This window comes from Festucalex cinctus, chromosome 2 (assembly GCF_051991245.1).
Source record: "Festucalex cinctus isolate MCC-2025b chromosome 2, RoL_Fcin_1.0, whole genome shotgun sequence".
NCBI lineage: Eukaryota > Metazoa > Chordata > Actinopteri > Syngnathiformes > Syngnathidae > Festucalex > Festucalex cinctus.
This window is the reverse complement of record NC_135412.1, coordinates 22,328,464-22,343,428: the sequence shown is the minus strand read 5'-3', so window position 1 is coordinate 22,343,428 and position 14,965 is coordinate 22,328,464. Positions and strand designations below refer to the sequence as shown.

The 14,965-nt window shown below is 39.4% G+C and overlaps 2 protein-coding genes across 2 annotated transcripts in view; one reads left to right on the top strand and one right to left on the bottom strand.

Annotated features, from left to right (window-relative positions):
- Nucleotides 1–1,355, bottom strand: part of filip1l (filamin A interacting protein 1-like) — a 47,837-nt gene extending 46,482 nt beyond the window's left edge. The window contains exon 1 of the mRNA XM_077513753.1: nt 1,005–1,355. The gene's annotated coding sequence lies outside the window, so the exon portion shown is untranslated. The remainder of the gene's footprint in view (nt 1–1,004) is intronic.
- A 4,943-nt stretch (nt 1,356–6,298) lies between these two features.
- LOC144015031 (uncharacterized) lies at nt 6,299–14,022 on the top strand. Its single transcript, XM_077515343.1, has 8 exons — nt 6,299–6,573; nt 9,705–9,771; nt 10,671–10,786; nt 10,891–10,956; nt 11,943–12,112; nt 12,705–12,762; nt 13,430–13,486; nt 13,555–14,022. Exons 1-8 carry the CDS (start codon nt 6,403–6,405, stop codon nt 13,945–13,947), a joined length of 1,098 nt encoding a protein of 365 aa, XP_077371469.1. The 5' UTR covers nt 6,299–6,402; the 3' UTR covers nt 13,948–14,022.
- The last annotated feature ends 943 nt before the right edge of the window (nt 14,023–14,965 follow it).

Sequence of the window (14,965 nt, the reverse complement as noted above, 5' to 3'; positions counted from 1 at the left end):
TTTTGAAATATTTCAGGCCGCAAAGCTTAATTATGTTTATTCTGAGCAAGACTGAAAATGATGCAAATGCATAATCAATCATGTCTTTTTACTTTTTATTCACATTCGTCGTTGGAGTTCATTGTTATTTTATATATTTTCAACAAGAAATTGAGTTTGAAATAAGAAATGTAAAATGGGGACACCTAAATGAATACTATTGTTTGATTTGTTCAGTTTTTTGGGGGAAAAAATACTTGCACTGTATCAGCATCAGAATAATATCAATAAATAAAAAAAGCAAATGCAATTTATGTGCCAAGAATGAAAAGAATCAATCCATTTAGCAAGAAACATAAAGTAGACATAGTTTAGTGGACCCCAAGAAATAATATGGTGGGCCACTGGGCCTTGAGTTTGACACTTTGTCTGACACATCCTTGATCCCTTTTTCTCTCTCTTTTTTTTTTTTAAGGAGTAAAGTTCTTGAACTCTAAAAGCACAAATGCCAATGGGGCTAACATGAAGAGAAGTTTGTTTGGGTGCAAAGAAAATCGAGCCCTATTGACCGACTGCAATCATTTCAAAAGCGAGCTTAACCTGTGCTGATCCTCACGACGCCAACACCTCATCAAAATGCAGCCAGTGGAAAAATACAAGCAGTGTTGTGAAAGTTTGGCTGGGTGCAGCCACCGCCGCCATCAGCAGCAGGGACCGCTTTGCAAGAGTTATCGCCGTAGCTTTGATGATGTGACCACAAGCTGCCAGAGCAAGATCTCCTTCTACTGTTATCGGCCCCGTTAGCCGTAAGGTGCTGAGATCACTTCCTGTACACGCGTGTAATTTGCGCCTCTCTGCATTCTCATCTCGTTACAGGACCAACCAGATTTGATAAGCAAAATGTGTCTCTTTATGCGGCCTGTAATCCGATGAAGCCACTTCAGGTGCTTTTTCTCAGCAGTTTTCTAGTAGTCAAAGCATTCCTAGTAGACACATCCAGTGTGCGCACGCCCCTCCGCTCTTACCTCTCGTAGCTAAGCGACGGAGCGCGAACTGTGCTGCTGCAGAGGATGACTCCCGGGATGACGTGTTTCGTCTCAGTGTTGATTTGAATGCTCTCTGGCCGCCCGGCGTGAGAGTCCGCTATGTCCTCGGCTCTCCCCTTGTACAATCCAGGTGGTCCGAAGGAGGAAGGCTGCAGCTTGTACGTGTCGTGCACGATATGCTGTCGAAGGCTAAATTGGTGTGTGTGAGCACGATGCTGTGTTGGCATGGGTGTGTGTGAGGGATCAGGAGAAAGAGAGGAGGACCTGCCATGCAGATAGCCAGTTAAATTTAAACCAGCCTGCCTTCTGACACCTTGAGCCACGGCTGCCCCCCCCTCCCACACACACACACACACACGCACACACGCACTTGGGTGCTTGTGTGTCACACATGGCTCCTGACTGAAACTCAATGGACCTTTCCAGCTGACGTCACCGCTTAGCTCCTGCTGCGCCTCCCGGAGGGCAAACATCCCATGACAAATGAATGTGACGAGCTAGATTTTAGTGTTAGTTAGCTAGTGTTTTCGTTAAAAGGTGGGAAATATGTCAAGTGTCAAAAAAGAAACGTCCCAAGTAGGACACTACATTACTGCGACTCGTTGAAACCAGTCGTTTGGAGCCGCTAGCTACAAAAAAAAAAAAAAAAAATGGGGTTTGTTGGACGGCAAAGTGGAAGCTTAAGGTATGTTGTTTTTGCTTAGAACAGCACGTCGATCACTACTTTCTAGGGGTGTTAAAAAAAAAAATCGATTCGGCGATATATCGCGATACTACTTCGCGCGATTCTCGAATCGATTCAATAATCGGCAGAATCGATTTTTTTTTTTTTTTTTTTTTTTTTTTTTTTTTTTTTTTTTTTTTTTTTTTTTAGGATTCACACCTTGAGCATGGAAGAATGTTATATGAACGGCACATTAAGCCTTAATATTTTTATTTTAATGCTGTTCAAATGTGAAACAGATTGCAAACTGTTTGTGTACAGTGGCTCACGGTTATAAGCCTCAAGTTTTAGATAAATATATTCATACAAATCTTACAGTGTACATGTACAAATTTACTGATAGTATTTTCTAAATTTGAATGGAAAAAATCGCAACAATCGACTTATAAATTCGTATCGGGATTAATCGGTATCGAATCGTGACCATTCGTATCGGGATTAATCGGTATCGAATCGAATCGTGACCTGTGAATCGTCAGGTACTAGGCAATTCACACCCCTACTACTTTCATGATGTCAATTGTCATTCATGAAATCGTTTGTGTCCAGATTAGGGCTGCCAAGATTAGTCGACTAGTCGTGACTACGTCGACGACCAAAACCGTCGACGGCTAATTTAAATAGTCGACTAGTCAGTTTTACATAATATATATCAGCCTTATATTTGTTTTCTCTTCCAAAACTGCCTCAACCGCTCGTTTGACTGCCTGCCGCCCGTCCTCCTGCCCGCTCTTACTAGACGCACATGCGCAGTGGCATTAATCCGGGTCAGACGTGACGTCAGCACCAGCTGTACACAGTATGTTCTCATGGCTAACCGACATCGGACTTCGACGGTTTGGGAACACTAAAGCGAATAATGTTCAATGTAAAATATGCAAGACAGACCTTGCCTCTCACGGCAGTTGAGACGGAAGCACCTTTTGTCGAATCCTTCTGACTGCGAGGGACAGTCATCTCAGCCACTGTAAATTATTTGGATGGTTAGCGTAGCTAAGTGCTAACGTGGACGTTCATTTAGCACACACTGTGTGATAAAACGTGCCCACGTTGGTTACAGCTTTTAAGTCCTCTTCTCCTGCCCAGGGACCTCCTATACCCATGGCATGGCGACTGAGCAGGCAGACTCTCGTTTTCGTTGTTTCACACAAACTTTTATTTTAGCACTCCTCAACGACAGACACGACAGACACGCAAGGTCTTCCGCTCTCCTTCTCTTTCCTCAACAACACCGCCCTCCTGCGCCAAAGTGCGGCACTACAGCACTTAAAGGGCCAGGCTTGGCCTGTAACACAGCGATTTTATGGCTGAATAGTAAATGTGGCAACGATGTCTTAACGCTACGTTACAGTGCTAAAAGACTCCGTTCCGCTTCATTGGAGAGCTTTATTATGAAGCCATTAACGTGCATGCCTCAAAAGTATTTTTTATGTTGTTTACATGTTTGTTGTATTCATATTACTAATTGCTATTTAGTTTTGGTTTTATTTTCAAATGCACTCAACATTTGTTGTTATAAATGTTAAAGGCAACAGTATTTGAGCTAAAAGTTCAAAAGTACTCTCGGCATAATTGTCTTTTTTGGATTGCACAAGGAATTCTGGTACAAACCGCACTTTAATAAAAGTTGAATGTAGTGTTAGTCTGTTACCCTTCACCTGTCACCATCTTTATTACTAACTTGTACATATATCTTAACAACTTCAAGCTATATGCTAATGATGGTTATATAAGAGTAGCTGCTTGCTTGTCAGCCCCTTAAAAATATTGGCCTAAGTCGTCAAAGTAATAAAAAAAAAATGCTGGCCACCTTTGCTAAAATTGGCTACATCCTTAGTTAAACAGATTATTATTTTATGTATATATAATTATATCCCTGAGATGAAAATGAACACATAATCAGAATGTGTTTCAGTTTTTGGGGATTTCTGAGGAAAAAAAAAAAAGTCGAAAAAAGACTTTGGGCAATTATTTAAGGAGGCTGACGATCCGATACGATTAGTCGACTAATCGCGACTACTGTTGGTGATTAGTCGACTAGCAAAATAGTCGTTTGTGGCAGCCCTAGTCCAGATATACTCGTCTTGCTGTATATCGTCTTCAAGCTATCTTAGCTTGCTAGCTGCTAACAAACAGACCACATGTTTACGACACATTCCTCAGAAGGAATCAAGCCCGAGTTAAAGTGTTAATTGTGATAATTGTGTTAAATCGTAAACTTTTTGCTCAAAATTACTTGAATACTTATGCAAAAAAGTATGAATGATTGTTGTTTCACCAAAGATAATATAGCACATTAATCACGTCTGCCCCAAATTTACAGAGGATAATGTTATGACCCACTGTATATTACGGAGCCCCTAAGGTGACATGTAGAAAAAAAAAAACTTTGCGTTCCCTCGCAAAACATTTTGCGTTCTCTCGCAAAGATTGCGAGGATACGCAAAGATTACGTTCCCTCGCAAAGCAGTGGAAAAATACATGCTCCATCCTAGTCGCTTTGGGAAAGCTTTCCCACTGTTTTGTTTCATGTTTACAAACGTTCCATCCTCGTCGCTTTTGTTCACATGGAAGATGACCCTGAAGTGTTTACGGCGCAGCGAAGGTGACATGGTAGGCGAAAAAAACAACTTGGCGTTCCCTTGCAATCTTTTAAAAAATCGATTCGGCTGCCTATTGAATCGATTCGAGAATTGCGTGCTGTAGTATTGCGATATATTGCCGAATCGATTTTTTTTTAAACACCCCTACTGGGTATGCAGTGATCATTAAACTTGCCAATGATGTCCTCGATCTTCCATGCATCCTTATCTGTATCACCCATCAGCATGTCTAAAAGTCCTCTGCCGCTCTTGACAACAAATAACTAAACAGTTTCACCTTCTGTTTGTCATCCGCTTCGTCCGTAGCCAGATCCACATAGAGGGGAAACTCATCTCTCCATGTCTTCGAAAGGTTACTGGAATCCAAACAGAGCTGTTGTGGAGGTTTTAATCCTTCCATTGCGTCTTGCACGGCTGGCTAACACTCGCGGCTAAGCTAACGGCAGTCCAGTAAACGGCAATCCTCTCAGGGGGAAAACTTGTACGTCGCACCTTCACGTCAGACCGAGTCCGGATGAGAGCATACAGAAGGCTTTTATGCAGCCTTTGAACTGCAGAGTGGGTGGAGCAATGGTAGTAATTTGAAAAACGGCCAGCAGGTGGCAGAAGAGTATAAGAGATCAACCACAAGATGGCTGGGACCTGGTCTTCTTCTATACTGGCCTGCACTACACACAGCAAATCGGTCAGTGTTAAACAAGCAGAATGAAAGTCTGCAGGGGAGGGAAACACTGCACTGCAAATGCTGGAAGCTGTTGCTGCTATCATTCGAGCAAAAGCTGACTGGCTTTGCCAAAGATGTACAGCGAGGCACGCTCTCCCACTTCCACTGCTGCGTTTTATTGCACTCTGTTGCCCAGATAAGGGGCACGTTATGCACGTTACATTTTGTTGTTTTTTCGAATCCTCAAAATAAAAACAACATTGAAAATCTGATTTCTTTATTGCATTTCTTTAACTTCATCAAAGCGATGAAACAATTCATTAATAATTTTGTAATGAAGTTAAACTTGAGGTGGCATCGCACAACAGAGTATTCACGTGGCGCGTCATTCTCTACAGGATGCACTGCAGGAAAAATAAACATTTAATCATGAAGGCTCATTATGCATTTGTAGTTAACGTCATTTTGGTAGTAGGCTAATATAGCGACTATAGATATATACAGCATGTGTTGCCTTCATTATAAGGCTTATATAAGGCTTTTCTCATTCACTGCCAGCCATTTTAGAAAATTTTAAAATTGTCTATACCCACGCGATATTATGTTCAATAATTATATATAAACCGAATCTACCAAATGACAGAATAGAATAGAATACTTTTTTCCTCGTCCGGTTCTTTTACAATTGACAGTAGAAAAATGTAGGTTGCACAAAATCTAGCCATGTCTCCCATGGACTCTGAAACTGTGTTTATTTTGTATAAAATAGGGCAATGATGTCATCTACCGGTGGTTGGGCTTCAATAAAGTTGTCTCCAAGTTTGACATTTACAGTGGAGCATAATGAGATTCTCTCCCATCTATCACCGCTCTAAAAATATATATATAATTGAAACGTATACTTGTCAAAGGCAGTGAATGAGTTAATTTTTTGCAGCTCCAGATATATTTGTTTTTTGTTTGTTTGTGTGTTTTTTTGTCTAATATGGCTCTTTCAACATATTCTTGTTGCCGACCCTGCCTGAAATATAGGATCACAAATCAATTGATTTCCTTCACTTCAATAGTACTGTAGGTAGCGATCGAGATGTTTTTATTGTCCTTTATCTTTAGCTCACTGTTAGTGGCTAAAAAAAAAAAAAAAAAAAAAAAAAAAAAAAAGGAGGGATTTAGACAAAATTAGCCATGACAAGCCTGCTCTGCAGAAGTCCGGAACACATCAAAAGTGCTGATGAGAAATTCCTGAAGCACAAAATTCCACAACTCTGTTGCCCCCTGCTGGTCAGCAGGCACTGTTGCGCCGCCAGGTGCAGCCAATTGCGCTATTAAAGGGGCGGAAGGGGAACTTTTAGCAGGAGCTTCAACATCCAATCTTAAACATCCGTAATGGCTGACATTTCCAATGATTTGAAAATGTTGAGAGGGTCTTTCCACATCATTCCAAGTGGCCGCCAACTGCCGAGGACGCCACCTTGGACTGGCGTGAAGAAACGCTTGGACTTTTGTAAAGAGGAGAAAGAAAATGTCAATATTGTGGCGTGCCAACAGGACGCGGAGGTTCGTGCCTGTTTCTGTTGATTTTCTCGTTTGCTTTGCACTTCAAGTGGTGAAGCGGCATGACTATGGAGAGAAATTTGTGTCTTTATTTTCAATCAAACAAAAAAGGAATTTGCAATCAAAATTTTTTTTAAATCAAACAAAAAGGGGATTTGCAACCTCAAATAAATTTTAATCAAACAAAAAAGGGTTTTCATATAAAATAAAAATTTGCAAACAAAAAAAAACATTTCAAACATGGATTTGTATTTTAATTTCGTTTTGTTTGCGAATCTGTTTTTTGGTTGCGAATCTGTTTTTTGGTTGCGGATCTGTTTTTTGATTGAAACCTGTTTTTTGGTTGCGAATCTTTTTCTGTGTTGTGTGGGCGGGGTCCTCCGTTCAACCGATGATAGAAGCCTTGTCATTGGTCAGCTTGGAAGCCGCTGCGACAACTTTCATTGGTCAGATAGGAATGGGGGTGTGACAATGTTCGTCTGACTATTTCCTGGTTCATTTTGTCCAGTCGCCGCCAGCATCGAGGTAAATATGACCCCCCCCCCCCACTTCTAGTTTTCCGTTTTGTTTATCTGACATTTATCTAAAAGCAACCCTTGATCTATCGTTTATCCGGTGATTTGTTCTAACCATTACAATTAACGTAATCACTCACTCAGCATTGCTTAGCCATGTTAGCTAGCTAGGTAACTGATGGTCCGATACATGAGTCAGTCATGAAGCTATGTTGTTGGCAGTCAAAACACAAATATACGGCTAATTTGGGATAGCTGTTAGGATGAAGTTTTGTTTTGTTTTTTTATACTCAGAAAGAAACCTTTGCATTTGTTTCACATACAGGCAGGGCTGGGAATCATTACATCATTATATTAATAAAATGCTAATTATTAATCACTTATGAGAAGTTCTGGTCATTGAAATAAGTAGCCTCTGCTACATTTATTATGTCTTGGGTGTTTGAAATACAGAGGAAGTGACAAATTACGTAATATAAATACATTTAGTTCCTGTGATTGTTTCATTGTAGTTTTCCTGTTTCAATAATGTTCAAAACATGTGTCAAACATAACTTTGTCAGAATTTTTTTTTTTTACATGTTTGGTACTTAATTCAAGCACACTTTTCTTTACTTTTTAGATGCAGAAGATGAAGTTGGTGGTTGGTCACCTCTCTTCATGAGGTGATGCTGTGGATAACTGAGCAGGGCCACAAGCACCTGCTTATGTCAGACAGAGAGCAATTTAAAATATCAATAAACTTTGACCACAATTGTGAGGTACAAATGCCAGGTCACACATTATGTTACCCCCTGCACAAACACCATTACATTTCCAACTGCTCATATGAGTGATTACCATTCCTTTAAATCACATCTACTGACTGCTATCACCTTTGATGCCAGATTTGACACAGTGTAATTGAAAGGGCAAAAAAAAAAAAAATCACATCCATTTCATTTTTTTTGAGTAATTACAGGCTGTTCCTACCAAAATGTTTGTTTTAAGTTTAACAGTTCATTTTCTGAGCTTTCTTGATTTCTTGTTGGCAGGCCAATCATTTCTTGAGAAAAATGTCTGTATAAAATCTATAAAATGCTGAATAATTGACTGGTTGTTAGTTCATATGCATGCTTTTTTTATGAAATAAAAGTCAAACTGTTTTACACAGGAATTTATTTTCATTTTTTACATAAATTTAAATGACCCTTTGGGCCGCGAGACACTAGCACTAGAAGCAACATTGAGAGTCTGCAAATAAATGACGCGACCAAAACTCAAGGACTCCTTGTTTGGATTGATTTGCCGTAAAGCAACAAGTCTTTCCTCAGGTAAACGACAGTGGATGTCAGGTATAACGATCCCGTGGTCACCGTGATGGTCCAAGGGTAGTGTCTCTTCAGCTTGCTGGATCTGTAATATCAAATACATTTATGAAAGCTACAGTAACTCCAAGAACTTTTACTCATATAAAGTTTTTTCCTCTGGTTATGTACGCTTTTACCAGCAATAAAACTGCCCTGGCCTGCTCCTCTTACAGTAAACATGCATCTCGCTATGTCTACATTTTCTACCCCTTGGTCTGCTCGCACTCTAAAAGAAAAAATCTAGTCGGTGTAATTGCAAAAGTACACCTACAACTCAGATTCCCCTTCTGTTTCAATCTGACTCATACAGTAAACAACCAGGACCAATAAATAATAATCACAGAATTATCACGAATTTAATCTCTACTTCAAACATCCAAGATTTAGGGGAAGCAGCTAGTGTAAATAAATTCGATTCCCAGCCCTGCCTGTATGTGAAACAAATGCAAAGGTTTCTTTACGAGTATAAAAAAACAAAACAAAACTTCATCCTAACAGCTATCCCAAATTAGCCGTATATTTGTGTTTTGACTGCCAACAACATAGCTTCATGACTGACTCATGTATTGGACCATCAGTTACCTAGCTAGCTAACATGGCTAAGCAATGGTGAGTGAGTGATTACGTTAATTGTAATGGTTAGAACAAATCACCGGATAAACGATAGATCAAGGGTTGCTTTTAGATAAATGTCAGATAAACAAAACGGAAAACTAGAAGTGGGGGGGGGTCATATTTACCTCGATGCCGGCGGCGACTGGACAAAATGAACCAGGAAATAGTCAGACGAACATTGTCACACCCCCATTCCTATCTGACCAATGAAAGTTGTCGCAGCGGCTTCCAAGCTGACCAATGACAAGGCTTCTATCATCGGTTGAACGGAGGACCCCGCCCACACAACACAGAAAAAGATTCGCAACCAAAAAACAGGTTTCAATCAAAAAACAGATTCGCAACCAAAAAACAGATTCGCAAACAAAACGAAAAAAATGCTTGCAAAAGATTTTATTAAAATTCAAATCCATGTTTGAAATGTTTTTTTTTTGTTTGCAAATTTTTATTTTATATGAAAACCCTTTTTTGTTTGATTAAAATTTATTTGAGGTTGCAAATCCCCTTTTTGTTTGATTGAATTTTTTTTTGATTGCAAATCCCCTTTTTGTTTGATTGAAATTTTTTTTTGATTGCAAATTCCTTTTTTGTTTGATTGAAAATAAAGACACAAATTTCTCTCCATACATGACCTATGTGTGTATTTGATCCGAAGGGGGACGACGGGGACCGCCCTCCTCCAAACACGATTACGTTCAACACTTCAGACACAAAACCTGCAGGTGCGTCTTTTTCAATCAGGCTTCCTAAACTGTGTTAGAGAGTGAATGTGTGAGTGCATATGAATAATGTATCCGTTCCACTCTAAAGCGTCTTTGCGTGTCTAGAAAAGCTCTATATACACATTTGATCTGATGCGTTATTATTATTATTATTATTATTATTATTATTAATATCCTTCAAAACTGCCTTGTGGTCGTTGATATAATTCCCCCCATGGAACAAATATTACGTGGATTCACGGGCAAGGATTTATGGTGACGCATTGAGTGGTTTTCCGGTTTTGTACTTTTGGAGCGATGTTCATGTTCAGTAAAGTCTTTTGCGACACACATCCTGGCGTCTCCTTGGCTTCGGCATCACAACTGCACTGTACCAACTACCAAGGCATGTATTTAGCATTAAAAAAAAAAAAAAAAAAAAAATCTCACGGCAAACCACCAAACTCAAATGTCACCAGAAGTAGGCTAGCCTACACAATAAAATTGGTCATTCCAGAATTTGAGTACAGAAACATTTGCTGTTAAATTCATCTTTGCTTGTTGTTATAGTTGTACTGAGACAAAATGTAACTGCCCTGAACTGGACTTGAGTTGACCACCTGGACAAATCGACATATTTATTTTTATTTATTTATTTTAAACTCATGTCAGCAATGATTAAAAAAAAAAAAAATCATGCATGTTTCTTGAGGAGGATTGGTCCAAATAAGACAGATATGGATACCATAGAATTTGATATTATTTTTTTTTGAGAAACTATGTCAGATTTCTCATATATTTATTTCCAGTGATTTAATATTAACACTTCAATTCATTAAAAAAAAAAATTCTTCAAAATCTGTTGGATGTGGTTTGGACATGTTAACACATGATGCTAAAACGTGAACATCCTTTTGAAGGTTTTTTAGGTTACGCTGACTCGTTGGTGAACGGCATGAAGGGCTATCAGGTAACAGCGGCTGACCTGGACTTCATCAGGACGATGCAAGTGGGAAAACGAGTCAAGCAGCTCCAGGTTGTTGTTGTTGTTGTTGTTGTTGTGGTTTTTTTTTTTTTTTTAAATGAACTGATATCCGGATTCTCAAGCTGGGAAACAAATTTCGTCTTTGTGCTCTTCAGGGAATGTTGGAGGTCCTGCAAAATGATGTCAAAGTCTTGGAGAACGTGCAAGCTGATCTTAAGGAGGTCAGCTGAGGCCACTTGTTAACTTTACACTGCATTCGTCTTCATTTCGTGACTAAAACCCTCACTCATGAAGACGAGATGAAAATGTACTTAATAAAAACTGGACTAAAATCTATAGACGTTTTAGTTCATGAAGAAAAATGAGATGAAAATATATCAAATTCTGTCTCTGCTAACGTGGCACTTTAGTGTGACACACCCCCGTTCAAATCTGCAGCTATCGAGTGCAACACGCACAAACACATGGGACAGACAGGAAGTAGTTTCACAGGTTTAAAAAAAAAATTATAGGTAACATTAATCAAATGGCTAAAACATTCCAACATTGTTAATCTGACCGCTAATTAATGCTGGCTAATTTACTAGCATTGTAGTGTGAAATAGTTTTAGATTTACATTATCTGCTGACAAAATATCTATCTATATATATATATATATCTCTATCTATCTATATATATATCTCTATCTATCTACATATATATATAGCCAGCATAGAAACATTTTTTTTTTTTTTTTTCTGCAAACAGAACAACTTATAATTTTAAAGCAGGACAGAAGATATATATATACACACACACACACACACAGGGCTAAAAATGATTTTCCTTACTAAAAATATATTATAATAAGTTTTTGTTGACTAAAACTAGACAAATGAAATTGTTTTTTTTTTTCTTGTTTTCTCGGAGTAAAATAGACTAAAATGCTACATTTAGTCGACTAAAGATGGATGAAATAAATCCGGGATGAAGTCAACTATGTGTATGTGTTCGTTCCTTTATTCGGATTCACAACGAAAATGTAGTTGGTCCTTGCTCGCTGGTTGTTTTGACGTAACCATACCAACAAGAAACCAAAACGTTGTTGCTTTATGGATGTTAAAAAAAAAAAAAAAAAAAAAAAAAGCGATCGTCTTCATGAGTTATTTTCTAGCTTGTTCTGGGAAAATATGAAAGTGCTGAAAATGTCCAATTCGGCCCTGTCAGTTTTCCACGTGCTTGGAGCTCGTAGCGCACCAACAGCGCTTGTTTGGAGCCCTCACGTCTTCCGTCAAAGGGTTTGAGCTGGAGTTCAAGTCGCTGATGGCCGCGGTGAACGAAGATGTGGATAAGAAGCAGGAGGCGGTCAATCAGAATAAGAAAAAGAAGACGAATCGGTATGTTTGGAACTCATCTCTTGTTGCAGTGTAGTGCAAATCAGTTGTTGTTAGGGATGGGCGAGTACCGATACCAGGTATCGGAATCGGGCCGATACCAGCCTTTTTTCGAGTACTCGTGACACAGACGAGTACAAGCGACCGATGGCAGGGGAGGGAGACGTTAAGTGAGTCCTCCTTGCCTGGAACTGGCGCCAGCTTGTAGCAGTTTTTCACCAAAACTTCACCGGTTTGGAAATACTCCAAAATTGTTAATCTTAAACTAAAAGAGCATTTTTGTTTTATTTTGAGCGTTAGGACTATTGAAGAGTGACTGTGCTGTTTTTTGTTTTTTTTTGTTTTTTTTGGTCAAAATTAAAGGAAATATATTTGTTTAAAAATATCTTTTAGTGATTTTTTTATTTTATTTTTTTTTTATTTTTTATTTGTCAAAATGTACTACTGGTATCGGCAGTTGGTATCGCTGAGTACTGAGGGTCTGAGTATCGGTATCGGTCTGAAAAAAAAGTGGTATCAAACATCCTTAATTGTTGTATTATTTACAAAAAATTTCATCCTTCAGTTGCATTCTATAAACTTGTGTGTCACTCAGGAAAAAGGTGGACACAAAGGAGAGAGAACAGCTGGTGGAACAATTTGGTGGTGGCCAGGTGAGGGCAAAAACAGATACAGTGGGTTGTAATTTAATGCCATCTAGTGGTCAACTAATAGGATGCAATAATTTCGAGGCACTCGCATTACGGTGCCTCAGACAGACCACAATTTGCGAGCCAACTGCCAATTACTACCAAATGTGGGGGGTGGCCGCTCCTAATGTGGGCTAAAACGCGCTTAGCACACGACATGTAGCTTAGCCTAGCACAGTACAAGTCACCCGGATGTTTACCATCCACTTGGACTCACCGACGGCTGGATCTGCCAGTTTCATCCGGCTTTCGGTTGGAAACAAATGACAAACATCGACACTATCTAAATTATTGGTGTATTGGTTGAAAATAGGATTATCATGCATCCCTAATAAAAACCTTTCCAAATGCACTAAATACACAACTTGTATATTACTACTACTGCTATTACTAGTAATTACTAGTAATTTTAACATAATTTATCCTTCAATTTCCTTCATAGGCATTCAGCTATTAGCTTTCAGGATTCCTAGTCTAGTTTTGCATATTATTGGAATTAATAGTGGGTTTTAAAGTAGTTCACCGCTAGATGGCGCTAAATAATAGTTTGCTTCACAGATGAGGAAATAAAGTTAAATTAATGCTGTTTTTTTTTTTTTTTTTTTTTTTTTTTTTTTTTTTTTAATTAAAGGTTCATCAATTAATGAAAGAATGGTCAGAGGTCAAATCTAAAGTGGCTCAACTGGAGGTCAGTACCCATCTTGGCTTCAACTCATCAATTTCATTTTGACTCTAACGTCCAAACGCTTCAAATAGTTGGCCTGTGGAAAAGTTGTTCCAGCCGCAGCGTCAAAGGCGGCTCAGCCCACCAGCAGGAAAGCAACAAACGAGGACACGAGAAAGAGTAAAGACAAACCCACAAAATCCCCTACCAAGTCCGCGCCGGCGACGATTCCCAAAGCAGCTGCGGCACAGCAGCAGATTGTGGCAGATGAGTCCGAACTCGCAAAAGGCACCCGAGGGAGACCGAAGGCCGTCAGACGCGCGAAGGCCGCCGCGTCGCAGGCGGAAAGTACCAAAGAGCAGAACGACGCTAAGAATGCTCGACCAACCAGGAGGAGAGTAAAACAACAACAACAACAACAACAGCAGCAGCAGGAAGGAGAAATTGTTCTTCGCCGCTCCAAGAGGATCGCCAACAGGCAGTGACACCAGCTACACCGCCTCTTTTCACTTCCATTACGATGCTTTTATTTATTTGTACAAATAAACAATTTGATCGACTTTCTTGTGACGCTTTCAAGAGTCGTGTCTCACTTTCTCAATTTGTCAGTAGCAACCTAATTACTGAGCATGAGTGGCCAGAATATTACACGAAATGAAGGTTACGAAAGGATAACTATCACGATATTGTGGGAAGGGTTGGCAATACAAAAAAGGTCACGATATTGTAAAAAAATGAGCTCATACTAAAAACATATTGTGCTTTTGTACATAACAGCAATGCATATAAACAACCTACAATCTCTAATAAGACTTCATATTGAGGCACTTGCATGGACGCAGACCTCATCTGAGCATTAGCGTAAATTTGAAACAGAAGGGCCAAAAGATGCCTTGTGAAAATTAAACTGCACTGAAAAAACTAGCCTCCAGAGGGTGCTACAACTGCACAAATGGAAATCAACCCGACTTTTTGGACAGATGTGTTGCTTTTAATATAGTGACATGACAACGATGGTATATTGTGGCAGTTTTAATATTGAGATATCACGATATTGCCGTTATCTTTACATTCCTAGTGAGGATGGGAATCGCTGACTCATTTGTTTGTGATTGTCCAGTTTAGTCACGTTTTGCCGAGTCACTCTGCGTGCAGCCGGCCTGGCTGAGACCTTCACGCTGTCATTCAGGCTGATGTTTATCCTTGAGTTTCTGCTGTTTCTTTTTTTTTTTTTTTCTGTAATTATGCTCAACGGCAGCCAGGCCGCTTCATGGTGTTTGTTGGATCCATGTGCTGTTATTAAGAGGAATGGTCTTTCAACAGTTCCCCACTCAGAGTTTATTTTTTTGGAAAAAGCTTTTTTTTTTTTTTTTTTTTTCTTTCATCCTGTTGACTGAACTGTTCCTGCTTGCCAAAGCATAGAGAAGGTTCCCGTTCATTCTCCGATTGTTTCCCTGACGGTCTGTTATGTTCTGGAGTTGGATCCCCAAAGCGCAGACACAA